At 41.2% G+C, this 26785-nt stretch overlaps 1 protein-coding gene and 1 non-coding gene across 4 annotated transcripts; one reads left to right on the top strand and one right to left on the bottom strand.

Annotated features, from left to right (window-relative positions):
* Window positions 1-191: 191 nt before the first annotated feature.
* ncoa7b (nuclear receptor coactivator 7b) lies at window positions 192-15164 on the bottom strand. 3 transcript variants are annotated; one of them, XM_075458984.1, is made up of 17 exons: window positions 15123-15164; window positions 13994-14173; window positions 9562-9698; window positions 7056-7126; window positions 6805-6912; window positions 6618-6719; window positions 5678-5803; window positions 5205-5389; window positions 4616-4770; window positions 3750-4316; window positions 3444-3615; window positions 3116-3263; window positions 2831-2956; window positions 2523-2675; window positions 2173-2268; window positions 2005-2078; window positions 192-1904 (listed from the first exon to the last, which is right to left on the bottom strand). In XM_075458984.1, the coding sequence occupies exons 2-17, from the start codon at window positions 14029-14031 to the stop codon at window positions 1769-1771; spliced, it is 2394 nt and encodes a 797-aa protein (XP_075315099.1). In that variant the 5' UTR covers window positions 14032-14173; window positions 15123-15164; the 3' UTR covers window positions 192-1768. The 3 variants fall into 3 exon arrangements, with proteins under 3 accessions (XP_075315099.1, XP_075315101.1, XP_075315100.1); XM_075458986.1 differs by having other exon boundaries at window positions 4616-4737; XM_075458985.1 differs by lacking the exon at window positions 15123-15164 and adding an exon at window positions 14695-15045.
* Window positions 15165-15405: 241 nt separating this feature from the next.
* Window positions 15406-15477, top strand: trnae-cuc (transfer RNA glutamic acid (anticodon CUC)). Its single transcript has one exon. It is a non-coding gene; the product is annotated as a tRNA-Glu (tRNA).
* Window positions 15478-26785: the final 11308 nt, after the last annotated feature.

Below are 26785 nucleotides of genomic sequence, written 5' to 3'. Positions count from 1 at the left end.
TATGAACATGTTCAACAGTATTTGAATGGGTTTTGAAAACTTTCTTAAGATGAATTACAAATGAAAGGAGTCGTTGGATGTGCTCATCTTAAATGTGGCTGACGAATTGGAGGAAAATTAAGACCAGTTGAACTCCCATCAGTTTGGACCACCAACAAGAAGAACCACCAAGCCAGTGTTATATATGTATATTTAACATTTATTTAGGTTTAAATGTGGTTGCAATAACAACACAATAAATAGATCCTTGGTGATATCACAGATCACAGCAGTTTTGGATTCACAAGAAATAATACTTAGGGAGCATTCACAGTTACAACACTGAACAGCTTCAAACAACAAAGCTCATTTTCACATGAAGCGATAACTGGCATTAGTGAAGAGTATGGCAGGTAGTGGTGTCGCACTTTTTTGCTGTTCTGCATGTACATGCTCTACCAGCCTGTATCACATACAAAGGACATAAATGAACGTTTCATTTCCATGTTAGTATACTCAAATTTTTAGTTAGTGGCATTTTAGAGTGCAAAAAACTGATGATCCCTTCTCCATCCATTTGTAAGTATAAAGCTCAGGCTGAGCTGTGGTTTGGACAGGCAGCTTCCCTCCTGCAGTTAATGATTCAACAACATTCAGTAACAATTTCTACATTGAAGAAACGCTTCATTACTAAGGGCATAAACACAGCATGGGCTGCATCCTGTAGTGCAAAGTGAAGTCATGTTCAACCTCAGCTGGCTGAAGAACAATGACCAAAAAACAGTTGGGGAGGGGCGGGTTGAGATTTGAATTAAATATTGAATAGACAAATGAAATCTTTAGAACAACATTTCTATAAGGTTTATTAAAAAAACAAAAAAAACAACTGAACATTCTTTGTAAAAACAGAATGCAAAAATAAAATGAAAAAATATTTCTATAAAATACAAAGAGCTCATAACAAACATGACGTGAAAAAGAAGATATTTGGTCACTTTTTCTGGCTCCACCAGTTGTTTTGGATTGAGCAGAGAGAAGAGACGTCACACGTTACAATGAGGAAATGAAATGGGACTCACTCGTGTCATCTAAAACTCAAACTAAGACAACAACACAGCTTTCAGGGTCGGAAGTGAACGCTTCCATTGTAAACAATTTTGAGACTCAATTTGATGTAGGAGGATCTAAAAAGCATCTCTGGTCATTTCCAGAGGTTACCATTGAAAATATCTTCATGACATAATTCTATTCACTGTGGAACATACAAACTATATCAACATCATCTATCATTTCTGCCATGTCAAGCTCAGAGCACAGAGGGACTCCTTATTCCTTGGTACAGATATAAAGCCAGCTCTTTGTGGTTTAACAACAACAGTTTGGCTTTTTCAGATGACGGTCACAGAGTGAAAAAGCAGCCCTCCCCTCTCATCTCATCTCCTTGTAAGCGTTTAGTGGTAAGGCAGCCTGCATGCTTTAGAAGCTGGAATTGTTGTCTGATATTTAAGGCAACCAATGAACTGAGAGCAGACCTTTTCTCACCCTTCTGCCTTTTTGTGAACTGAACATAAACTCGTCAGCCTACCCGATGATCAGGCCTACCTCAAAACAGCCCACAGAATACTGACGTCTCGGCTCCACGGGTTGCGTCTGTCTCACATGATGCTCAGAGTCTTTTGTGGGTCACTAAGTTGGCCTCCAAGTGATGCATAATAGACTTGGGGTGCTTTAAGGTTTTGGGGTTTGTGAATTCAGAGAGTGAATGTGGAAGGAGCATGAGCAGATGAGGCTACTCGAAGGTCCAGACCTCCAGACTGTGGATGTTGAAGTCCTGCTGGGAGGAGAGCGGCTGGTTGTTGAACGTGGCGCATTTTGTGGTGGTGCCTCGGTACAGCTCGGCATCCAGCCAGAGACCCAGCTGACCGCTGCAGAGGAGAAGGCAAACACAGGAACGCAGTAGTTAGAAAAACCCTTCGCTGTTCCGTGGTTCAAACAACCGAGACACGTTTCACTTTAAGTACTCACCCTCCTCCTCCCATCTGCAGAGAGTCAGTGTTGCCTTTCACAAAGTAAGAATTCTCCCCCGTCCAGCGGTAAACCTGAAAATATATTCAAACATTATGTCTCGCCTTCTGAAATTCAGAGATACCGTTGGACATCAAACCCGAGATCTTAAACTGATGGAGCACAAACCTTAATTTCAGGGCAGAAGCTAAAGAGGAAAGTCTCTCCAGTGCCATAGCAGTGTTCGCTCACTCTGAAGGGATGAGTTGAGAATGCCCCAAATATCTGTGAAGAGAGTAAAATCTAAATATTAAATTTAAAATTCTGGAAATCATAATCTAATAATCTAAACATGCTAATATGCTATTAATAACAACTGCTGCAGTGTTGAAAACTAATACTCAGTAAAACCGTCTAAACAACACAAGTTAACAACCCTCCTTGCCAGAGGTAAGAATACTTTAATGAGGATATGTAATGGCTACTCACCAACTGCATCATCCACAGGGAAGCCCCTTTTAATAGTGACCTGTATTTACCTGATGATCCAGGTCTTTGATGACCAGTAGCACAGGACTGTCCACCTCTGCCAGGTTCCTGTAAAGAGTCTTCAGACTGGTCCCATGTTTCTCAGTGCTGTAGGCTATTCTCCACGGGTATCCCTGCACGCGGGCTGGCAGGCGACAGGCAACCTGGAGGAAAAAAAAAAGAAAAGAAAAGGAGATCTTCAGACTAAGAAACAGAAGGGAACTTGACATAACTGTTCTCAGAATTCAAACTAAGTCCTTATAAATAAAGGGGTTGATTTACTTGGGTTAGGAATCTGTGTCGTGGATTTTATGATTACCTTCTCAATGTGAGTGTCTTGCAGCAGATCGCTGCTATCAATGAGGATGGGCAGTGCGTCCACAGACAAGTCTCTGTCACAGCTGCCAAAACTCTGCCTACGTTTAGCCTCATCAATGGTGATGATCTGGAGCACAACAAGTATAGAGGTAAACAATGGTAGAAAGGTCGAGGCCAAAGTGAAAAAAGACAGAACAATGTCAGCGAACAAATCACAACAGTGTTTATTCTGTTATGCACAAACACAGACATGGGGGGGGAGACGGACTTTGCTCTATTTCTTCACCTCCCAGCTGCAAGACGCAGGGTCACTGAAAAAGTTATCGATCATGTCCAGCTCATCTTTTTCCACCACGACAAAACCCTGCTCGCGAGCTTCATTCCCGTACACATCAGGAGACCACTGAACGAAAAATGAATACAGATCGTGCACCCTGGAAAACACACACATACAGAGTATATATATATATATATATATATAGATAGGGCTGTATCACAAACATATTTCACTTAAGAACCAAAACCGCCATAAAAAAACAAAAACAAAAAAAAGCTGCACCTACAGATATATATATATTTCTTCATTTGTGAATAGAGTCTCGTCAGCATCTCACCTTTCCTGAGGCACAGCAAACCAATACTCTGGCTGCTTCTCCCGGCTCCCGAATGAGTGGGCAGGACTGGAAGTCATGCCAATGACAAAAGACTTCCTCATTGGCTTTCCAACTTTGAAGCAGAGGAACATAGGCGGGTTTTTGCTTTTCTCCTCAGATGAGAGAAGCATGTCTGATCACAAATATGAAAGAAAAAAAAAAAGAGAAAAGAAATTAAATTGAATTTACCACACTTTGGGACTGTGTAACACATCTAACATATGAATATCTCAGTATAATCAAGCATATATAATGTGTAATCTGTACCTTCTATTGGAGCCTGCATTCTCTCCAGCAACCAGGACTTCATCTCTGCTTCGTAGTTTTTATTCCGTTTCTCCTCCTCACTGAGTTCGTCGCCCTCTGCTGGCCTGTCTGGGCTTTGTCTTTCCAGTGCAGACCTCCCACGAACCTCTGAAGCCTCCTTAAGACTCAACTTCCTGATTACTTCGTCATCTACACTATTTAGCAGCTCTTCAGATTTGACATCTTTGGTTTTAGTTACCTCTTGGCTTTCAGGTTTATCATGCACGCCGCCCTGTTTTTCAGTCTCTAAGGAGGATTGCATGGACTCTCCATCCTCGATGGAGCTGTTCTGAGCTACGCCTTCATCCTCTTCATCATCCAGCTTCCCTTTAGTTTGGCCAAGCATCTGCTTCTTCTGGACTGTTTCCTGGCTTGGACCGGTTGGTCCTACAATGTCATGATGGTCTCTGCCGACAGTGCAGAGTGTGGTGGAGGACGTCCCCTCTGCCTCCTCTGTGCTCCCATTAACAGTGGGCTCCAGCTCAGTGAATCCTTCGTCAGATGGAGACTTCTCTGCCTGCTCGTTTTCTGTACTCCCAGGGGGTTAAGAATGGGTTTTGTTTGATGTTAATATATATTCATGACAGACCCTGGATTAATATAAGCACTAATTATACAATAAACTCATTGGCTCATCTTTAAAATGTCAAAGAACAGTAGAAACATGAGGACAAATGTTACGATCAGAGCATCCCGTCTTCAGGCTGAACCGTCATCAAATCAACACCAATATCTACTTGTTAAAGAAAACCTTAAAAGATGTAACCCAGAAATACTACCAATCAAGGAAACAGAATCTCAAACATCAGCATTTGATGACATCTCACCAGTTTCAGAGAGGGCAGATTCAATGTCATCCAAAACTATTGGTTGCTTTGGAACCATAGCTTCATATCGGCTGAAGGGGTTGAGATCCCGCTCCGACGGCAGCTGCTCCCATTCACCGGGCCTGTACACAGGACACAGATCCTGGGGTAGATCTCTGTGAGGTCACGGGGACGAGGACGAGGATGGGGAAAAAAAAAAAAAAAAAACAGAACAAGGGGAAACAAAGAAAAAGAAAATGTCCGACAGAAATTAACATGTCACATAACTTAAAAAGAACAAATGTGATGAAACACGGAATGGTCTGAACAAATCAAAAAGGTCAAAATGAAGACGTGAAGATGTTAAACCGGCATTACACGAGATTAAAACTTTTTTTTGTGTGCGTGGATGAGATTCTCAATGTAAACAAAGAAAGCGAAGAACGTAGATTGAGGGGAATGTGGCACATTCAAGTGGTTGTCAGACAGTTCGGACCAGCAAAATAGAAACTGGAACGAGGAACAAGAAAGAAGGAACAAGGGCTGAAGCCTGAAGGAACGGTTAGAGAAGAGGGGAAGTGTGGCCAGTGAGGTTGTTGGGAGCCCTTACGATGGCAGAGCGTCTTTGAGGTTCATGCGTGACACGTCGTCATACAGCGCAACAGACACCACCTCCTCCATGGGGCAGATGAGGCCGTACTCCTCGCAGCCGTTCTCGATCACAAGCGGGTCAGACTTGTGGGGGTCAAACATGATGTTGTTGGGTGTCACGATCAGCACGCCTCCAACCACTCCCTGAAATGAGAGGGGCACATGAGAAGGCAATACTCAATGATAACGACGAGCTTACTTTATCCAGGAAAAAAAACAAAGTGTTCAAACTCAAATCAGGTCAATATTTTAATCATATATTATGAGACTTAATATTCATTGACAAATAGTGTCTTCTTTTGCACATAAAATGACAAAAGTACTAAAATCTTGTTTGTAAATACCAGTAAAAGATAATGACGTGAAAATAAATCATCACTAATCTACGTCTACATTAATACCCGATACCACCGAATGATCCAAGCTTCTCACCATGCCATCAGTGAAGAATTTGCAGCTCATCTTGATGAATCTAACCGTTGCCGGGCTCTCGTCCTCCGAGTTTGGGGAGAGCTGACGGCGGATGGACTTTGCTGACCGGCAGCTTTGCGTGCTGTCCTGAAACACGTCGGAAGAACAAATCAAAGGCCTCCGTGTCATGCTTGTTATTTTTAGAATAACTTTTCCCATAAAGCAAACTACGATGGGAAAAAAACATTTGATCCTTATATAAAATCTATTTCAAGATGAAATGAAATCATGAACATGAAAGCCATTCTTCACGTCAATACAACTGCCTCAGATTTCTAGAAAATGTGGACAGATCATTTTCAGTAAAGTTTGTAGAGCTCCACCGTCTTTACTTGTCTGTAGCTCCAAGATGACTGCAGGGTTTCATCAAACATTTCATCAAAACCAACAGTCAGAGCAGTTCTGGGGTAGAGAGCTGTCACTCTTTCCGAAAAGAAGTTCACACTAATTTGAAATAAACCAGAAATTCTTCAAATGTATCTTCGATCATTACTGTACCATTTATAGTGTAAAATAAAAAATAAAAACTTTTCTTTTCAGATTAAGTGGTGTCATAACTGTCCTTTTAGGATGGCTCTGTTAGCAATTTCTTTGCCCCTTTCAAACAACATTAGCTTATTTTAATGAGTGGTTAGTAAGGTATGTATTAGGTCGGGCTGATACTAAAGCGTCCCCTGTTGGATCACCAGGCACGCTAATTCTAACAGTCTGATGCATCAGTTTAAAGAGCACCGACGCTGCAAAGTTTCCCCACATTTTAAAGGATATTCAGACTTTGAAGAAAAAATGAAACCCCTTGTAGGATATGAGCATTAGGCCACCAGGACCTAAATGTCTTCTGTATATTAAAGCACAACAGACCAGGTTCTCTATGCAGCATCACGAGTCTGGATTTACTTACATGTGATGGCTTGTCAGACGAGCCGTTACTCAAAGAGGGTTCACATGAACTAGGAGACTTTAGGTCAGTTTCGGATTGGCTCAAATCTGGAACAAACAGCTTCTGTAACGATGGACAGTCGATGCTCAGCACATCCACAATGAGGAGAATGAAACAACACTGTACAATACAGTCAGAGTACTCTCACCTGACCGGGGTAGATGCTGCGAGTGAAGAGCTTGTTCAGCTGCACCAGCTTGTTTGGGGTGATGTTGAATTTGAGTGCTATGCTGTTGAGGGAATCATCAGGTCCCACCTGTAACAAGAGATGCCGTCTCTGAGGATTTTTTTATTTTTTTATTTTTTTTTACACAGATCAAAACACTTTAGGAGGCAATTAACAACCTTTCGGTTTGCAGCATGTTAACTAAGCGGTGCAATCAGTGTTGTGTTACTTACAATAAACTCCACGGTCCCTGGTGGCCTCTTCTTCTCCATCTTTGTCTGATTGTTGCTTTTACAGCCATCACCTGAGTGAACAAGGAATGTAATAATAAAAAAAAACCAAAAATAAAAAAAAAGATTACTGAAAGTGGAAAACTGCTAAAAACAACAACTAATACACTGTTTAGTTCTGTCCATCTGGTAATTCAAAAGATGGAATCACCATCCGGCTAAGGCAGCATAAAGAAAGATCCTCACTGAGCGATCCCTCTAAACGCAGCTCATCCAGAACGCTGCTGCTAGAGTTTTAACCAGGACTAAGAGACCTGAACACATCACACCAGTTTTAAAATCTTTACACTGGCTTCCAGTCAGTCATAGAATAGATTTTAAAAGCCGTTCTGGGATGGTTTACAAATCCCAGAACGGTTTAGGGCCAAAATCCATCTGTGATATGTTCAGAGAATATAAACCCAGCAGAGCTCTTAGATCCAAGGACTCAGGTCAGCTGGTCCAGTCCAGAGTCCAGACTAAACATGGAGAAGCAGCATTTAGCTGTTATGCTGCAAAGAAGTGGAACAAACTGCCAGTGGAGATTAAACTTTCACCAAATGGAGACATTTTTAAATCCAGGTTAAAAACATCTCTCTCATGTGTCTATGCATGAAATCTGCACGGTATTTTTGAACTTATCTAGATTGTTGTTTTTAAATTCATTTTAATCATTTTATTTGTTTCTCTTTATATTCTTTTATGTATTTTTAATGCTTCTTACACTCCCTGCTGCAATGCTTTTATTTTATGTGAAGCAACTTTGACTTGTTTTGTACATGAAATGTGCTATATAAATAAATTTGACTTGACTTGACTTAAATCCCCTGGGATACTTTTCATCCAGTACCAGTAGTTTGTTCCCTGTCATTATACAACTTTAAGACACAGCAAATGCCAAATCAGTTATTGTAAATACACACAAATAACACAACTCTTGTTGTAGACGAGTTTCACAGTCAGTGTTTTTTTTCCTACAAGAACACAGAGGCTATTAGTGCACGCTCCCCGTCTGCCTCATTATGCCGCTGCCCTCTATGGAATCAGAGGCCATGACTAAGCATTATACTTCAAAACTCCAGCTCCCAAATGTACTCGGCATCAAAGACAAGACCGCTGCCACTCCTCTGAAAACTATACTACATTCATTGAGTGTGTACAGGGCAGTGTCTGACACCATGCTTTGCATGATATGGCAAAGGGAGCCGTCTTTTATTGCAGTGCAGAGCATGAACCAGGCAGTGTATTGTGATAAAGTGTATTGTGTAGCCTGCAATTCATTACATCACAGTTTACACAGAAGGCTGATCCACTGCGCATTTGACTGAAGTTCATCATCACTGTCAATAAACTGCGTGTGATGAGAATACACGCTAGAAGCGATCTCAGTAACACGGTGCATACATTTTATAATGTAGCAAGCCCTAAATACAGAAGTCTGAATTGCTTAGATTATACTTGCACTTACATACCGACAAAATGATACAACCACAGACTTTAGATACAGATAGCCGATCTAAAATTAGTCTTACTGACCAATTAGAGCTGTTATCTTCTCCACCTCATAGGATCATACAGAGGGACAAAGAGGCTGCCCTCCTTCCTAGGACTATATATATTCCTAGGGGTGTATCTTTTTAAATCTGATTTAAGACTTGCAGCAAATCTTTGTGCCCACAAACCTTGTGAATAAAGCGCCTTCGGTGTCCCCATCCATTGTTAAACAGCACAGGATGATGGTTATGCAACTTCCCGTTTAAAACTGCTGAGGTTGTTTTACCACAAATGATTGTTTCCAACACAGGAGTGTACCGTGTTACTCGGTCACAGAATAATATTTGTAAATAAGAGAGGAACATGTGAAATATTGATAGTGAGTGGAAGACTCAATATAGATCGTTGTTTTCTCTTTTTAAGCAATAAAGGGAACAGAAAATACCAATGCTAGTAAGTAATATAGTGTCCATTAACGCTTAAATGAAGCCATGACACAAAAGTTAACTCTTATTGCATTGAATGGAATGTTTTGTCTGAGCTGCATTGTGATTTTGCAGCAGTTTTACAAAAAAATGAGAATCGTGCTGTTAAATACATCTGGTTTATCATCTCAATTTTGGGAACTGGACAGTTGCGGTGGTCAGCTAAGTCACGAATGTTAATGGCTTTTTCATTACCTTACCTCTTCCAACCACTAACTTAATGAAACCTGCAGCAGAAGTGTCCCAAGCAGAGATAACAGAGTGGCTTACATCAGCATTTACAGAGCCATTTCACACAGCAGAGTTGGTAAAGCAAGCTGTCAAAGGAGGCTTTTAATTAATCCTCAAATCCGCTACATCATATATTAAAGACTTTGGACTATATGACGGTTATCTGGGGCCGTATAGGAATTTAGGGATACATTCACAGCCACATCTTAGATAAGATTTTCTGTACAGATTCCGATAAATGCACGAGAAGACTTTCTCACCCAAACCTGCAGGTGACTTTGCTGTTACTCTCTGTGGGTCCGTGTTGGGGTCGCTGTCACGGGAGATGATTGCCGGGCTCTGCTCATTTGGACTCTTTTCTGATTGGCTCTGCTTAAGCTGCTTCCGCCTTTTCAGCCTTACAGGACACAGAAGAAAACAAAAAATGTATTTAATTTGAAATCAGTACTGTATACTGTGCTACTTGAAACGTTCTGCAAGTGTTGAGGCTGAAGTTAGGTTCACCTAAATCTTCAGATTCTCATTACATATTCTGTAAGCAGCAAATACCACAGACTTTATTGACTGGTATCTAAAACTTTTGTTTGTCTTGATTTTGCTGCGTCAGCTTTACTGTTTGCACAGGCTGGCTTTTTTCCCCCTGTTAAATCATTGATAAGAGAGGGAACGATGGGGTGCATTAAAGAGAGCATTGCAGTGCACTGGAACCTGAGGTTAGTGGTGCGGCTGGGGCTATTGTGTGCTCTCCGAGAGGATCCGAGTATGTCAAAGAAAGACAAGCCCCTAATGATTTATGTAAGACTTTGACGGTTTGGGGTAATGCTGCCCTGCACACAGCCCCAGGCAAAGAGAGCGAAAACAGAACAATTGAAGAGGAGCATCTTAAGTGTCGAAGTGCTTTAATGGAAGGAGAGATTGGGTCAATAAGTCTGCAGACGGTTGGAAACTCAGGTGTCCCCTCCCATAGTCTTAAGTCATTCTCCCACTTTAACCGAAGCAGCATGCATCTGGTGGTGAGCTCGAGAATCTGCAGACACGCTCTCCGCAGCACCATCTGTTTCACTCGGGGGCATTTCTCAGATCTCAGATCAAAGTCTCCCCTTCATCTCATCATCTACTATTAAGCGCTTCTTCTCTAACTCAGAACATTCAGTGTGTAAACAGCTCATCCATTTCCAGGGCAATGTTCCAGACATCGGATTTTTTACAGAGTTAAAGGTAACGCTAAGTTGTCTGTTCCCGAAACAAAGTAACTTAAACTCGTGATCAGTCAGCACTTCAACGTGCTGACTTTCTCTTTGACTCTTCCCTCTTGCAGAGAGTGAAACAACTGATAAAACCAGATAGAAAAGACTGTCGTAGCCACCAGGTTTGAAATATGAAGCCAACGAGGAAGTGCTTTAAAAGGACTACCGCATACAGCAGCTAGCTCCAAAACAATCTCTGGCTTCTACAAACTCCCTCACTTTCATAAAAAAACTAAGCCAAAGTCACTCCGTCTGATCCTCCTGTGGCACATGAAGGGTCATTCTGAAATAATTCCATAATCAAACAGAATGATATTAAGCTTGAAAGAGACAAATTTGTGTTCAATCACTGCTCATCACTTTTCTGATCTTATGAACACAGAATAAGAATTCAGAATAGGATATATACATTGTACCCCTTCATGCGCCTTGCTGAAACTCCAGTTCCCCTGCACTGATGCATTCATTGTACATCACTACAGTTGGCACCGTTTAAAGAAAACAAAACTCTAAAAAAAGCCTTGAACACATGGGCCAGAACAATCATGGCAAAGATGACTGTGGTGCTTTTTAATAACAAGGATTTTAATAACAGGACAAAATGTAGCTCAAGGCCGAGTTTCTGGCGGTATACATTTGATGTCTCAAACGTATTAAATGCATATTAAATGTAAAATTGGACTGTCTGAAACTAAACACATCATTATTTTGGGGTCAAACTACAACTTTACAACCACAGATCCTTGAGTAGACCATGTGTTTTCAGTTTGAGATGCAGCAGCGTGCATTTTGCTCCACCAGGTTACAGCTATAAAAGAATTTAAAAAAAATCTGATTCATCTACACAAGCAAATCCTCTAATACAGCAAATTCATGTTGTGTAAATAAGGAATGACTGCCATTTTCCTCTTTTCACAAATACTTCTTATTCCCATTACCTAAACACTCGGCTTAACTCAGAGGGAACATACACGGAGCTGACACGGCCAACCCGGATCAGCAGTTCTGGTACTGAAAGCTCGAGTTTCTGATTTCAGGGTTCGGACTCAGTTAGGTTGGAGTTCGTTAGGCCTACTTTCTGGAAAACAGCACCAGGACCAAGAGAAGATGAAACTCAACGTTTTTGTTTGAGTGCTTACAAAAACACTACCTGGCACGTGCTTATCGGGCTGAATATAATGTGGCATTTATGAAACAAGCGGCTATGGCAGCAACAAGCTTTCAGTCTTCATGCGCTCTTCATGTCTGCACTGTTCTGTGATTTCTCAAGCTCAAGCTCAGCGAAGCTGCGGGACAAACGTAGTCTTGTTCCAGCTATGCCACTAATTCCCATGTGAATTGATATTTATGCTGTTGAGCACTCAGCCTAAACTGTGCTGTTTTTAGACCGTTCCCGGTTTATTTCGGGGTCGTTTTTGATGGAAACCAAACGCCTCGTATTGGATTTTCCTATCAGACGCTCATTGGTTTCCCCTAAAAATCCATCAAACCTTATTTGGATCGGACATTTTTTCACGCTACGGCACATCAAAAAGTGCCTCGTAGGAGTGGCAGGAGAGATCAAATGCAAAAAGAAAGAAAATGTGTTTAACATTTATTCTTGAGGCAGATAAGATTGTTGAAACTCGCTTTCACTTTTCAGTTCAACGGTATAACCTTTGATCTACTTGCCATGAAGCGGGGCAGCATACACCACAACTAACAGGACACATAGTTGTTCATTTGTTAGCCGTGTCGGACGATAAGGCCTATTTCTGTTCCTGATCTATCCACTCTCTGTCCAAACACACAGCGCGGCAGCTGGGCTTTACAGCGGACTTTCTGTCGGCCGCATGAATCCGATGATACGCACTTCGACCTTTACCCTCAGGACTTTAATACACCTCGATTGTTCTTGTGCCAGTTGCTGAGTTTGAAAGATATCTACTGGGGAGATGTTTTCCGTATCGTCATCGAGGTCTCTTTACTGAGAGAAATTCAGGTCCAGTTGCTCTGGGAAATCCAAAACCTGTGTTGCAACTAATTGTTTTGCTCGTCATGCTTGTGATGGCCAGCGGAATGTTAACAGTAACAACCATCGCTTTAGATTCCTGATTCAAACGGAAACAAATGGAAAAAGACAGGTTTCTGACAGGTCTTCTGTGACCGTTTAGCTGACATTACCATCAAAAAAAGAAGGAGAAAACAGCTGGTTACATCCCGTCACACATTTGGAATACAAATCTTGCTATCAGGAGTATGCACTCTTCCATCTGCACAGTGACAAGGTGGATGATCACAGCGAGGATTGGAAGTGATGTCGAGTTCTGCAGAAATTTTTCGCACTCTGAGCACAGCAAGCCATCTAGTTCCATTATGTGAGGCAGAAGGCAAACATCCCTATTGTATTCTGAAGTGAGGATCAAGGCTTCTACACCCGTTCAAGAAAGATTACACGGCAGGACATCCCTAAGTTCCACTCATCCACTTTGATCATTCAAAGACTCAGCTGCACAGGACGTCTGACCTGTGCAGACGTCACAGGCCGAGGGCAGCAATTTGCTGATAGCCTGATGAGTTCTTGTCACTCTATACACCATATTCCACGATAAGCCTCTTTCCACACATTTCCCAATATCTCGTTTCACAATGCTGCCAAAATCCAATTTTAAAGTCAGCATCGCCCCAGTGCCTGCATGAACACCGATGCATTACGCTGATTAATGAGGCCTTGTGAGGTGGGCGCAGCTCAGAGACGGGTAACTTAATTGAGGTGGGAATGTACCGGTGGTAAATGTATCTCAAATGACCAGGCAGCACAATGAAAAAGCCAAAAGCTGTCACGCTTTAACAAGCTATGGCCCAGATAAATGTTTGTTTTTATTTCATTTTACAGGGTTACACATCCGAATGTGATCCGCAGGCTTCATAGATCCAGAGAGATCCAGAGTTGATGCCCACACCGACATTCACTGAGATTTACAGCAATGGAATGAGAGTCATGGATAACTTCTGATATATTGGAGGAATAATCCTGGAAGAAACCTAACACTGCAGCTGGGCTGTAACCTGAGTCAGGACAAGATTTGGTTTTTTTTTGTCGTTGGTGCTGATAAACCAGCTTTGTTGATACAACCAAAGGTTGCTGAGCACCATGCATGAAGGTTTGCATCCTGTTCTATAACAATGACCATGTTTACATTTTCTTTTTCTTCTTCAAACACATGACTGCTGCGAATTCAAGATGCTGCGTGTTGCACAAAATGCAAAAAGACTCAAAGATAATCCCTTTGCTGCATGTGATCTGGCGCTTTATTACTAAATATCAATGTCACTGTCTGTGCATGCTCTTAAGCACAAACAAGTAGCAGCCAACAACAAATTAAAGCAAAAGATACTGAGACTAAAGTACTACTCTGTGGCAATTTAAAAACACGCACGCACACACACACTCACAGTCCCTTACCTGGCAAAATATCCCGGCTTTCTGTCTCTCTTTTCCATCAGGCCTAGGTCCTAAATCTTAAAGTTATGGTTAGTGCATCCATACAAACATCCACCCACAACCACTCCGTGTGTCCAAGCCAGCGGACACAACTTCGGGAAGATCACGTCTCACGCTGTGATCTCACACTTCCTTCTCCTCCTGTGAAAAGAAAGAAATAAGCAAATTAGAAAGCTCTCAGGCTGCCTCCTCCCTCAAACTGCACTCACTAGACTAATGCCCGATCGCTTAAGTCATAAACCCCTCAGCTGAAGTAGAGGGCGTTGAAAGCATCCCATAATAAGCACGCCAGGTTGGGCAGCTGGCAAACCTAAAGGGTGGAAATGCACCACCATACAGCCACATCTGCTCCTAGTTTTCGAGGTGAATGTGTATTTTGATATGTAATATGGCAGAAGCCCGTGTGTCTATTATTAGCAGTAACCGTACGGGAATCCATTGGATGTAAACAGTCATCCCAGCTGTAAGATACCCGCTAACACAACAGGATTAAGCTGAAATTGAACGAACAGTCGTGCGCAAGCAAACACCTTAAGGAGCAGAATCTGGACAACTGCAGTTCATTGCGTTATATAACAGGTAAATGGCTAAACACAAGGGGGGGGGGGGGGGGGGGAGGCAACATTTGCAAGCAACATCATCGCATTTAGCTGAATCCATACTTTACAATAGCTCGCTAAATGGCAATTCCTCCATGCACGAACCGCTGACCAGCCTTCCTCCACCTTTTGTGGTGCAGCACCAACAAAACAAACTGATGTCTAGCTCTGCTGGTGTCGAAGCCGTGTGGGCTGACACCTTGTTCTGAGCAAATATAGGCACACATCGAACAAGGTCCATGTCTCGTTCCAGCTGACTTGACAGCTGACGCTAGCCGTGCTAACTAGCCACTTTGTTTACAGACAATAGCAACCCGGTGTCGGTGGTGGGAACAATCTTGCGGTCGGTTCCTAAACCTTCTCACTTCCACGAGGCATTCCTGTTGATGCAACCTGGCGAAAACACTGACGCCAAAAACCCCGATGTGAAACAATGCCGTTAAACGCTGAATTTAACATTAAAAAACAGGTATCTGAGATTGCTCACATACCTTGCGTGCATCCTCGAACTGCTTCATGAAAATTAAGCCTCCTCCCTTTGAAACGCCCTCTGGTGTTACGTAGCCTACAGGGTTAAAAAAAAAAAAAAAAAAAAAAAAAAAGACAGGGGACTTCGCCATTTTCTTAAAGCACTGACAAATGTTTCGGGAACATTAGCTTTCCTTGATGTATCCTGAGTTGTCGTATTAGAAAAAAAAACCCACCATATTACCAGGTTCTCTCCTGCTAAATGATTATTGAATATGCGAATTAGGTAGAAGCGGCATCAGTTCCTCCCTGGTGGTCTAGTGGTTAGGATTCGGCGCTCTCACCGCCGCGGCCCGGGTTCGATTCCCGGTCAGGGAACAATACTTTTTTCCCTCTCATCATTTGAAGATGTAAAAGACAAAATATCACATTTAGTATTGACGTCTGTAGTCCCCCAGCAGGGATGGATGTGAAATCTAACCTCATGGTTGTGTTTCTCTTAATTTCTTTACTTTTCTCTCTTTCTATTTGACTTGCTCTTATATTGGCCAAGTTGAGGAGAGGCACCTGGCTGCTGAAGTTGAGGGCTACACATCCGTTCCGAGGGGCTTGTTGTTTCACCATTGATCCGCGGTTGGAATAGAAATTTGCCATCAGTTGTAACAATTGGCAGTTTGCCATTGTAACCACCAGATGGCGACATTTCACTACAAATGTCATGCAAAATGAAGCGGCAAGAGCAGCCCTATCAAAAGATCCTACAGATTAAAAACACCATCAACCCTTGGGGAAAACTTTGATATGGACTTTTTATGAAGTGAAACTTCCGAGCAACGTGCTTTCAAAGCGGTGTCTGCTAGACGAGTACAGATGTCAATATTAATGGACATTGATAAACATCTTTGTTTTGCATACTGTCTAAAGCTTGCATGGACACACTCACAATTCACTTTAAATAGTTGTTTTTACTTTAGATTGAATTAAATTTAGTGTTTTTTTGGCATTCATCACAGTAAAGTCAGCCAAGTTAATTTGAGTTTAAGAGAGCAGTGAGATGATAGAAAACCCTCTTTGTTGTGAAAAGACAGAGACCCCGGCAGTGGTTGCCTGATTGGGCAGCCTACGAGTTAACCAGTTCCTGGCTGGCTGTGTATCTTGGCAGTTATTTTGACAGCCGCTATCATTGTGAGAGAGGAGATAAGTTGTCTTAGGGATCGCCATGGCGCCGGTGTGTCCCTCCTCCGGCCTGTTCAGACTCTCGTCAGCCCTCCTCTGCCCCCTCCTCTCTTTACCCTGCAAGGAGCAAAGGATTGTGGGGTGGGGGTGGTGGTGGGGAGCAGGATTTGTGTTGGCAGGGACCCTGTGGCTCTGGGTCTCATCGTCCTCTTTCGAGACCATCAAAACCTCCATGTGACTCGGATATAGGATAGTTCAAAATGTGGCCCTCCACCCCCTTGTTTTCTGTAAATGCGGTCTTTGAATTAGGTTTTCTTTCTTTTCTACCTCCAGTCTGTCTTCCTTTTTATGCCCTCAGCTTTTACTACAAGTATGCCCCCCCCCCCCCCCCCCCCCCCCCCCGAGAGTAAAGATACACATTGTAACAGAACTTTGAGCACTAAAAAAAGACAAGGACGAGCAACAGTAAACTTTTGACTCTTTACAGAGTAATATTTTCAATATGTGTGCCTTAGACAGAGCTATAATATTAAGTCTAAGTCCAGCTTGTGTTGTCTATGGTCTTCCTGTCATATAAGATCTGTATAGAAAACATGTAATTTCATTTCAGCCTCTGATATTACAATTTTTACAATGTAATCTTTTCATGACCCGCAAGAGCTAAATAGGATAGATGTGCCTGTCAATAATTTTTTTTTTTAAAGTAATATTATTTAAAAGAAACACATGTGCACAGACAAACAAAAATATGAAACACATTTAAGTTCTCATGCAACTGTAAATGTTTTTGCCAACTACTAGAATACCAATCAGCACATTCATTATCACATTGCACTTGTGTCTGGTGTCGGAGTTGGAAATCCTAAACAAGAGCAGAGACTAAAATACTTCCCTGTTTTGTTCGGTGCTTGCCTTGTTTTGGTAAGCCAGTGCAAATGAAAAAGATATGGCGCCTATATCTACCTAATCAGCCATTGTCACAAAGGTCTGACCCCGCTCAGGCCTTGGATTGATTTAAAATCATTTTAGCTCAGACGTCACACTTCTTGCTTAGACTACAAGCACTGATAACTTCAAGTACACCATGCCAGCAAGGAGAGGCAAAACCTAAACACTGAGAAAAGGAGATGTCACACAAATGATAATTGATAGAGAATATGGGGCTCATAATTCATTATAATGAGCCAAAATGTGTAACAGAAGAGCAGATGTATTCTAAAGAAAAGTGACCTTTATCTGTAAGCTTACAGGCTGATGTAAGAATGCTGACAGAGTGTGCCGGGCAATAAACCAATTAGGACAAGAAATCTTTAAAATAGAGTTAGTCATTGAAATACACAACAGTTGTTGGACGGTTTCACAAACAGCTCAGAGCTTTGATAGATTTCAGCTTTGTGTCGAGGTGGTTGGCATAAAAATCTAATTGAACTAAATGAAACTTTATTAATCCTAAAAGGCTAATAAAACAGATGGAAATGATTCAGCAAAAGCTCACATATTATAGTATAATCTATCTATAGTTACTGTTTGCATCATTGGGATTCAATCCATTCATCTTCTGCACCTGCTTTATCCAACTGCTTCATGTTTAGGGGCGGGCTTGGGCCTAACCCAGCTGCCAGTGGGTAAAAGGCAGGTTACACCCACGACAGGTTGCAAACCCATCACTAAGCCACTTCCTAAATCATCAATATTTGAATATCACTTCTTGCTAGTTTGGAATTACAACAAATGTCTCAGAAGGTTAAAACTATTGGAAGGATTCAGTTGTGTTTACAATGGGGATTTTCGGACCTGATTAAAACTGTCAAAATAAAAACAGCCTATCAATTATGAAGATAATATCACTGGTATAGTTCTTTAATCCTACTTTTAACAAATTAAATATTTCTGTCGCTAACTGAGTGAACTAATGAACTAATTTGACCATTTTAGAGTCAAGATAGTCAGTGGAAATTAAACTTGTGATATGACTCATTATCAAAATGATGCTTTTAAAAACTATCTAAACTTTTAAGGTTACTTTTCATTAAAAAGAAACGAAAAGTACATCAAATTACTAAATATCATGTTTATTCTGCTGAACAGATATTTGCAAGTGTTGACTAGTGAAGAAGACGTTCCCTTTCTTTTAAGGAATAGTTCAATGTTTTGGGGGAAAATTGCTTATTTTGCTTTGTGATAATTATCAAGTTATTGCGAGCACAAGGTTTCAGAGCAAAGATATCTGGAGAGAGAAAAAAAATTGTTTTCAAGTAGTCTTCAGAGCAAGCTTAAAAACACACCAAACAACTTCTTTTATAAAACAAGATGTTAAACTTTAATAGGCACTTTGCATGAAAGACAGATGAAACCACAGTCAGTAAGTCTACATATACGGTCGAGTTGAGCTAAGTTAGCAATGGACCTGGATCTTTAATTGAGCCACTGTCCTCATCCTAGAATATATGCCCAAGGGAGCAATTGAGCCATAGACTGTGAAGTGCGTGTGTGAAAGGCAACGGTGGAGAAAGTCAGAACCAGAAAACCTCCAATGTTTATATGTGAAAATGATTCAATTTGCAAAATAGGTATCATACTGTATTGAAGAGGGCTAGACAGTGACTGAGAATATAGAAATAGGGTCATTTTTCCCATGGATTTTTATACAATCGGACATTCCTTTTTGTAACAGAGAAGTCACCTCCTGCTGGCCATCAGACAGACCACAGGTTTAAGGTGATTCTATACTGGCTTAATTTTTTTTCGGCGGCCCATTGCAGTCCCCTGCAAAGTTTTTTTCTTTTACATTTCATGTGCACATTAACCAGTCCAAAGATGCCGGTGTCTCTGACAGCAGGTGACATACATAGTCACATAGACATAGCTTGTGAGCGACATGAGCGTTGTGCAAGTCCTGATTTTCATGTCTAACTGTATTGTTTCCCCTAACCATAACCAGGTATTTATTTCTTAAACCTAACAAAGTGGCTTTGATACAAATACATAACTGAATAGATGTTTAAAAAAGGAGAACAAAAGCCAGTGGCAGAACTAGAGGGGAATTCAACGTTGGTATCCAAGTTAAAATGAGTAAAGTCAAGTTTCCTGAAGGCTCAGTTCTATTAGAGGACAGCTGATGTGTTCGATCTGTCTGCCACCACACTCTCCCCGCAGGTGCAGGAGGCCATTCCTGCACCGCAATATTACTCCGACAGTGTAACTTCCCCTCAGGGATTAACAAAGTATAATTCAATTTCAACTGAATTAAAGATTTAATGACGTAAATGTTGCATTCTGTGACATTCAGACCTTCAATGTAATCGGTGAAGCTGATTTCTTGCCGTCCCAGCTGGCATTATTGTCATACCTGTCTGACATCAAACATTGTGTCTACTGTAACTTTGAAACTTCCTCCAAATTCATCCTTGTTTCAAAAGCTACCTTTTTAAATCCAACCCACTCAAAAAAAAGGTGTTTCTAATTGTGTGTTTATGTGTTCAACATTTAACATCCCAGTTTTGGTATTATGAGACTTACTTTTTAATATCCTTCACCACTTCAAACTCACTGCCACTTAAACACTGTTAAGAGTGCTGCTTGAGCAAAAACAAATGGGATTTGTGGCTTAGATGACAAAGAGTCAAAGAGGCGGAAATGACTAACCTACATGATGACAGTAGCATCATACCAATTACCAAAGTGGTTGAGTCTGTTAGACTCCTGCACTTACAGACTATGTCACAAATCATGACTACCAATGTGTACATATACTGGATCTTCTACTATTATTTACTGGGAAAAGTACAACAACAAAAAGGTAGAACTCTTGTTCTGACACATAATCAAAACAAAATTATTAGCTCGATTTCCTTTTAACTTCAGCAGTTGTATGAAAAATACCCCGCATTAGCATTCCAGTCCTTTCAGCAATTTCCCGAAGACAGTGCTATTTTTCATACAATATCCTAACTTTAGCTCTTTTACCGAGAATGCAGGATTGCATCTTTTGTAATATTACTTAATTTTGCAGGCTAACATATACTGGTTACCAGAAGTGAAGTTTGTAAGAAGGAATTACCAACAGCAATTACTCTGTTAGATGTCAACTTTCTTAAAACCTTGAGCAGATTTAGCTGATTTTCTAACCGGGTACTGTCCACTTGGCTATCATATCACGTTCTATCTGTGCCAGTCATTGCTGGAGATGACTTGTGTGTACCACAGTTAATTAACCCACAAACTAAAGTCAGCTGTACACTTTCCAACTGAAGACAAAGGTCGGATGATATTGGATATTGCTGGGTTTTCAGTCTGGTGTAGAAAAGGCTTTAGTTACTCTTAACAATGCAATAAGAAGAAGCTGGACAGGCTCAACAGCTGACGAAGCCAAATACAATTTTTTGGACATACCAGCAAACCATGAAGCTTTTGTTATTTGGTGAGTTTGTTTTGGCAAAATGATTTCAAACAAGCTGATAGAGCTGTGGAAGAGCATTCCAACTATTTTCCATGACGGACTTCAGTCTACCACAGTGATTTTACATCTCTATGTGTTCACACTTTCGTATATGAGAAACGCCATTACTGTGCTTATGTAGGCCTGTTGGGACTGAGCCAGCTGTCCAGCCAGTTTTGGTGTTTGCATTATGCCGAGCTTGGGTCACACTTGCAATACAGACATGAGAATGATACTAGTTCTATCTGTGTGCAGTGAAACAAAGAAAATGATAATTGCTAAAATGTCAGTTTACAGCCTTTCATTGTAGACCGTAGCACCCCAAAACGACGGATGGATATATGATCGCACAACCCAATCCGTGCCAGAGAGATTTGAGGTTGACTGGAGACACAGATATCTCAAAAATTCTTTAAATATTTGTAAATGATGCATTAGGCTTGAATATTTTAGACTTGAGTGAGACATTCATCACTCTCTTGGTGGTCTTGGACAGCCCAGACTGCTTTAAAGACCACCTTCTAGGTAACTGTGAGGTTAATGACCCTCCTCACCCACAGAGCTACCCTCTGCATACACACACAAGCGAACGAAAGTGATGAAGACATGGCTTGAAACAGCTCCGTACTGTATACCATCCAGTGCCACTACACCTACTGTCAATCTGCCAAGTCAGCTGAGGCACTGCAGCCATGACCTTTGACCCAGGAATTGAACAGCAGGGGAGAGGTTATCAATGTTGGAGTTCTAGTTCTTAAAGTTCACTACCCAGACAGTGCTGGGGCCGCACTCCGAGCAAGGAGCAGAGCTCTGAAACCTGCAGGAAAGGTGGGCATAAAGCAGAATTTTACCTCCTCCAAAATGCACAGTCTGTGTCATCAGGGTTTTTGGATCATGTGACTGTGATAGGGGAGCAAACAGTGCATGGTTGTTTACCCTCCTTATCAGTGGTGTTGTAACAAGTAGAGGAACACAGGCTGACCTCAACACTTGCACACACATGCAAGAAACCTCACCTTTGGTAAATGCAAAAAAAAAAAAAAAAGAAAAGGCTCTAAAACCCTTATGGCATAGGGATGTATCTTCACTTCCAAAACCTTTTTTGTTTTTTTTTGATGATCTTTTTTGACATACTGCAGCTCGTGCCAACACTTTAAGAAACCATGAGCACAGATCATGAACTATGACTTAACATTACTAATAAATCTCTCTCAGCACTCCTTAACGCTTCTCTGATCTCATCTGCCATAAAATGAGGCTTGTCCTGTACAGTAACGATCTCTTTTTGGAAGAAAAACAAAAAAAAAGAAAGAAAAAAGGATCCTGTCTGTGTTCAACTAATTGCTAAAACTATGAACCCCACTCAACACTGGCTAATAAATAACAGCAATAAATTCCTATATGAATTATGCCCGTGTCTGCCCATTTGTGACTGAGCAATAAGTCAGCTTGTCATTTACTGTAAGGGCAGTATTCCTTCAAGATGCAAAAGATATAAGGTAACATAAGTGTGTGCTTGTTGTGTCTCATGTGTGTGCACCTTTTGAAGTGCGTTCTCAAGTGTGTCTGTGTGTGCTCACACATGCACTCCCACTCTCAGGCTCAGACTCTGGTTCGTCCAGGCCAGCGCCACATCAGTCCATCATCACAGATATGGCTTGTGGTCAGATAGTAGGTCTGGCGGCGCACAAGACATTTTGTCCACTCTGTCATGTTTACTTATAATGATAAGCTTTGATGGATTCTCCACAAGCTATAGACGCCACGGTGCACACACACACATGCACAATGTTTTTCACACATGCGCGCCCACGAACACACCAGGGGGGAAAAAACAAGTTAAAGCTATGTTTGACAAGAAACTCTTAAGTAATCAGTCCAGTTTTCAAAAATCAGCCACAGAAGCACATTTAAAGTCAAATGTCAGTCTTGACGTTATTGATAAATACTTTTGATAGAGGCCAAAGGTTATAGAGGAAATTAAATGACTGAAATATCTTTTAACAGCTGATAAATAGGTGCCTGAAATTATTTCACATAAAGCAGTCAGTTTTGTTGGGAAACAAACAGGCTGTCATATGGAGGGAGTTTAGAAATTGATTCCTTGTGGCATTTTAGAAAGTTTAATTAAAACCAGTTTTTTAATTGAAAACCCATTAAAGTTCAGCCAAACTTTAGAATCAAATTCAGGATTCAAAGAATAAACCTAACTTGATAATTTATCTGCTTTAGTCAGAGTCAAATTCTGTCTTTGCACTATGTGATCTTTTGGTCAGTCTGCACAGTGTTTCCACTGGGTTGGTTTACTTAAGCTTGGCGTGTAGCCAGACCACAGACCAGCCCACCGCAACCGCGCTTGACCAATTAAAAAGGCTAATGAGCCCGGCACTTATCATGTTCCCCAGAGGGTTGAGATGGGGTGACCGAGTCAGTCGACGCGGTGGCGAGCAGAGAGAGCAACTTGTCAAACAGACACACTCTTCATACATATACAGTGGTGTATACACATCAAAACCATGACTGAACCTAAAGTTTCCCACAGATATTTTGAGTAATCTGCTATCTTCGGACTTTTCTTGAGGTTAAGAAAAAGAAAAAAAAAATCAGTAGACAGCATGGAATCATGTTGAAGCTGAAGTGGAACAAGCAAAAATGTAAACTACTAACATGTCTGAGAGCTGAACAGGTCCGTCGGTCACAAAGGTCTGAGCGACGCCTTTCAAGCTCAATCACCCTTTCAATGCAAAAATTTAGACAGCGTTATTTGATTATATTGGTACGTTCCTCTGTTTTATAGCACTCGGAGAAGCAGCGTTTAATGAAAACATCACCTTTAGGAAAGTCAAACATTTAAAGCTCATGTTCTGGGGTTGTGCAGCACAGAAAACAAGCACATAGCTAGAAGGAAGAATAGATTATATAAAATATCTAGTTTTCTTGCAGTTTTTGCGCTTTCAGTCAAGAAAGTAAAAGGGACTAGCTTCTACATTAGGACAGCGATCCAAAGCATGAAGATCACAAACTCCAGCATAGACTTAATCAGTGTTTAAATTGGCTTTTGTAAAGTGGGGGAGCCCTTCACTCGCAGTGGTCAATTCATGCTGCCCTTTCACAATTTTAACCTTTTTCACAAATACTTACCACCACCACCATCAGATTCTAAGTATTTATTATGACTGGGAAAATTGCACTTTTCATACATGAAAAAATTAATCTTCTCCATGTCTACCATTTTGAATTTCTAGAAATAGACATTTTTAGCAGCTGGGCCTGCACTCACTCCTTTGCTGCTCCTGACAGTGGTACTGTTAAATGCATACAATATGATGGTTACCAATTCTAAACACAGGTTTTAGGAATTTATAATCCAATGTATTAAATATGGCTGTTTTTTTTTGCCAAAATGACCTCAACATAACCCACTGAAAAAGTCCCTCAGTGTCCGCTTCATTGTCAAGAGTTACAGTGTCTGAACAGAAAAATCAAGTTAAATACCAATGTATGTGGGGGTGGTCCACTATGCACTGGCTCACAAACTGGAATGTAGTTAAAATCAACATGAGCTACAGTAAAGAATGAAAAAGAATTGAGCTACCTAAAGACATTGTGGCACTGAATCCATCTGATGTTATTAACAAGCGAAGCAAAAAAAAAAAAAAAAAGTCTTTCAAAAGCCTACCCTACCAACACTGCCATTTACCCCTTTACCATGTGTGCTGAAGTAGGCTACCACTCATCCTTTCCATTAGAATAACTCATTTGTAACGAATAACGAAGTTTAGCGACCTCATAACTTTGGCCAAACTCATAGGATTGGGAGTCGAGCACGCTATCCAGGCTGCAAGAGAGAAGTTTGCTAGTTTCCATACGCAAAGCTACGTTGCAGCAGGCATTCGTTCAATCAGTTAGCCAACTCTTTTTTTAAACATTCTGATGTGATATTTAACTAGCACGAAGATACAGCACAGACCAACTGCAAACTCGTTTCACTCAGAATGACACGACTTGATGAGAAAATCTCGGACGCGCATGTTGCACTGCCTGCCTGGCTGGATTGAATAATGCTAACTGTGATGTCGTGGCTCTGCGCATGTGCACAGTGCTGTAATTCACCTAAACTTGCTTTTATTTTCAGCGTAATTATTGACAAACCTTCCTGACAATTGTAATTTTTTTAGAAGACTTGAAAAATTAATTTAATCACATTAAAAAATATATATTTTTTAAATATGAACACTGGAGCAGGCGGAGCGGAGCTCCGTTTGCCGGTCCGTCCGAAGTGAGCAGGCGGAGCTGCGCTCCGGATCGCTCCGCCCCAATTTAAACCCTGGACTTAATCTTAAAACATGAGCTGAAACCTTTGAAGTGAACTGAAGTTTTCAAATCGACAACAGAAAGAGATACAAAAGGTGTCTGCAAGCTGTGATATCTGAAATGTTACTGCATTCTTGTCTGATATAGGATTCTAGCAGTGCAACAGTCCTGGGTCTTCTTTGTTGTAGCTTATGTTTCATTATGAGCCAGATGTTTTCAGTTGGTGAAACGTCTGGACTGCAGATAGGCCAGTCAAGCACCTGGACTCTGTGTTGTATGTATAACAGCCATGCTGTTATAATAGATGCGATGTGAATAAGATGTTGGTTTACTAGATTTGCGCGTCATCACACTCGGTTTTTGTTTACATTTTCCACAACTTATTTGGAACCAGTGTTGTATATCCGAAAGCTGCGGGATCAGTCATAATTCACAAATTAGCATCAAATTAACATCAACACTAACGGCAGAACTCAAGGTTTTCCAGGGGATCATTGTGGCTAGATGATTAGTGGAATACAAATGTGTACATTTTTGCCATTTGAAGTTTTAAGAGAATGGTGATTAAATGAGGAAACACTTCATCATCTGTTCGTGAGGCCCAGAAAATGTTGCTGTTGACACCAGCCCCACAATACTCTTGGTTGAAGGCTGTGTGATGGCAGCTCAAGTGCTGCCAAGTTATGTAATGAAGAAGAAGAAAAGGAAGAAGACATGTTCAATCTATTTGATCCTTTTAAGCCTTATTTAGTGAATACATCAGGTCTAGTCCATATTGACAGACTTGAATTGAGCCAAAGCTCATAAAAATGTCCTGTGAATAATTATTAATGCATTTGTTCATAATTCCAATCATTTCCTTTTGATGGATCCACACAACCTTCACAGTCTAAGTCACAAACTGCGGCCCCACAGTCACCTGCGTTATCACGGCAAACTGTAATTTTCAGTAAGAGTGCACTTTAAGTTCACCATTCGCTTCTCCCTTTTGCTCAGCCATTCTCCTCCACCCCCAGTCTATCACTTATTTTATTTATATAGCAAAATAACAGTATAAGGTGGATAAGAAGTAATAAGAAGCTCAGAAACAACGGTTTCCTTCTTTCGCAGATTCTTATTCAACATCTCACCCCTCCCCTCTCTCTGTCAAGGCCGCTCGTTTCTTCCTCCTACTTGCTGTAGAGAGAAGAGGTCAGAGACAGACACACACACATACGAACAAATCCAGGACTGACCGACGGCAACGGTTACAAATCTTCTCTGCCTTATCGAGGACAATACACTGATAAGTGTGTCTCCACTCCCCATCCGACAGATCCATCTCCGAAAACATCTGTGACACTCATGGGGAAATGTGGAAATATATGTATGCGTAAATGGCAGATTGATGGCTCAACTCCCTCCCGTGACTGTAAATAAGCCAAACGATAATATAATAGAGGTGCATTTAGTGGTTTTGGTGTGAATAGTAATGTTGAGGGATGAAAATGAACAAGGTTTAGATGACATGAGATATGTGTGTGTGTGTGTTTCTGTGTGAGTATGTGCATGTTTTGGGAGAGCTGCACCTGCAACTAATGATGGGAAACTTCATCTGCTGCAGCCATCCACGCTGCACTCACTCCCCTCACATCACAACTTGCACCTGTTGACCTGCACCAACAAGTACACACATTCTCTCTAGGGCCCAATTTTTTCTCTCTCACACAGACACCCCTTTTTTGAAAAATTCTGGCCTGACAATTGCCACTGCACCAC

Source organism: Odontesthes bonariensis, chromosome 24 (genome assembly GCF_027942865.1).
Source record: "Odontesthes bonariensis isolate fOdoBon6 chromosome 24, fOdoBon6.hap1, whole genome shotgun sequence".
Lineage (NCBI taxonomy): Eukaryota > Metazoa > Chordata > Actinopteri > Atheriniformes > Atherinopsidae > Odontesthes > Odontesthes bonariensis.
The sequence above is the reverse complement of the archived record's forward strand: the minus strand, read 5'-3'. Positions and strand labels throughout refer to the sequence as shown.

Coding starts and splice junctions, on each gene's coding strand:
- ncoa7b (XM_075458984.1), bottom strand. CDS start 14,031: ATGGAAAAGAGAGACAGAAAGCCGGGATATTTTGCCAG. Junction 2,676..2,830: donor AAGACACTCACATTGAGAAG/GTAATCATAAAA, acceptor TTTTTCCTCCAG/GTTGCCTGTCGCCTGCCAGC. Junction 1,905..2,004: donor CTGCAGATGGGAGGAGGAGG/GTGAGTACTTAA, acceptor TCTCCTCTGCAG/CGGTCAGCTGGGTCTCTGGC.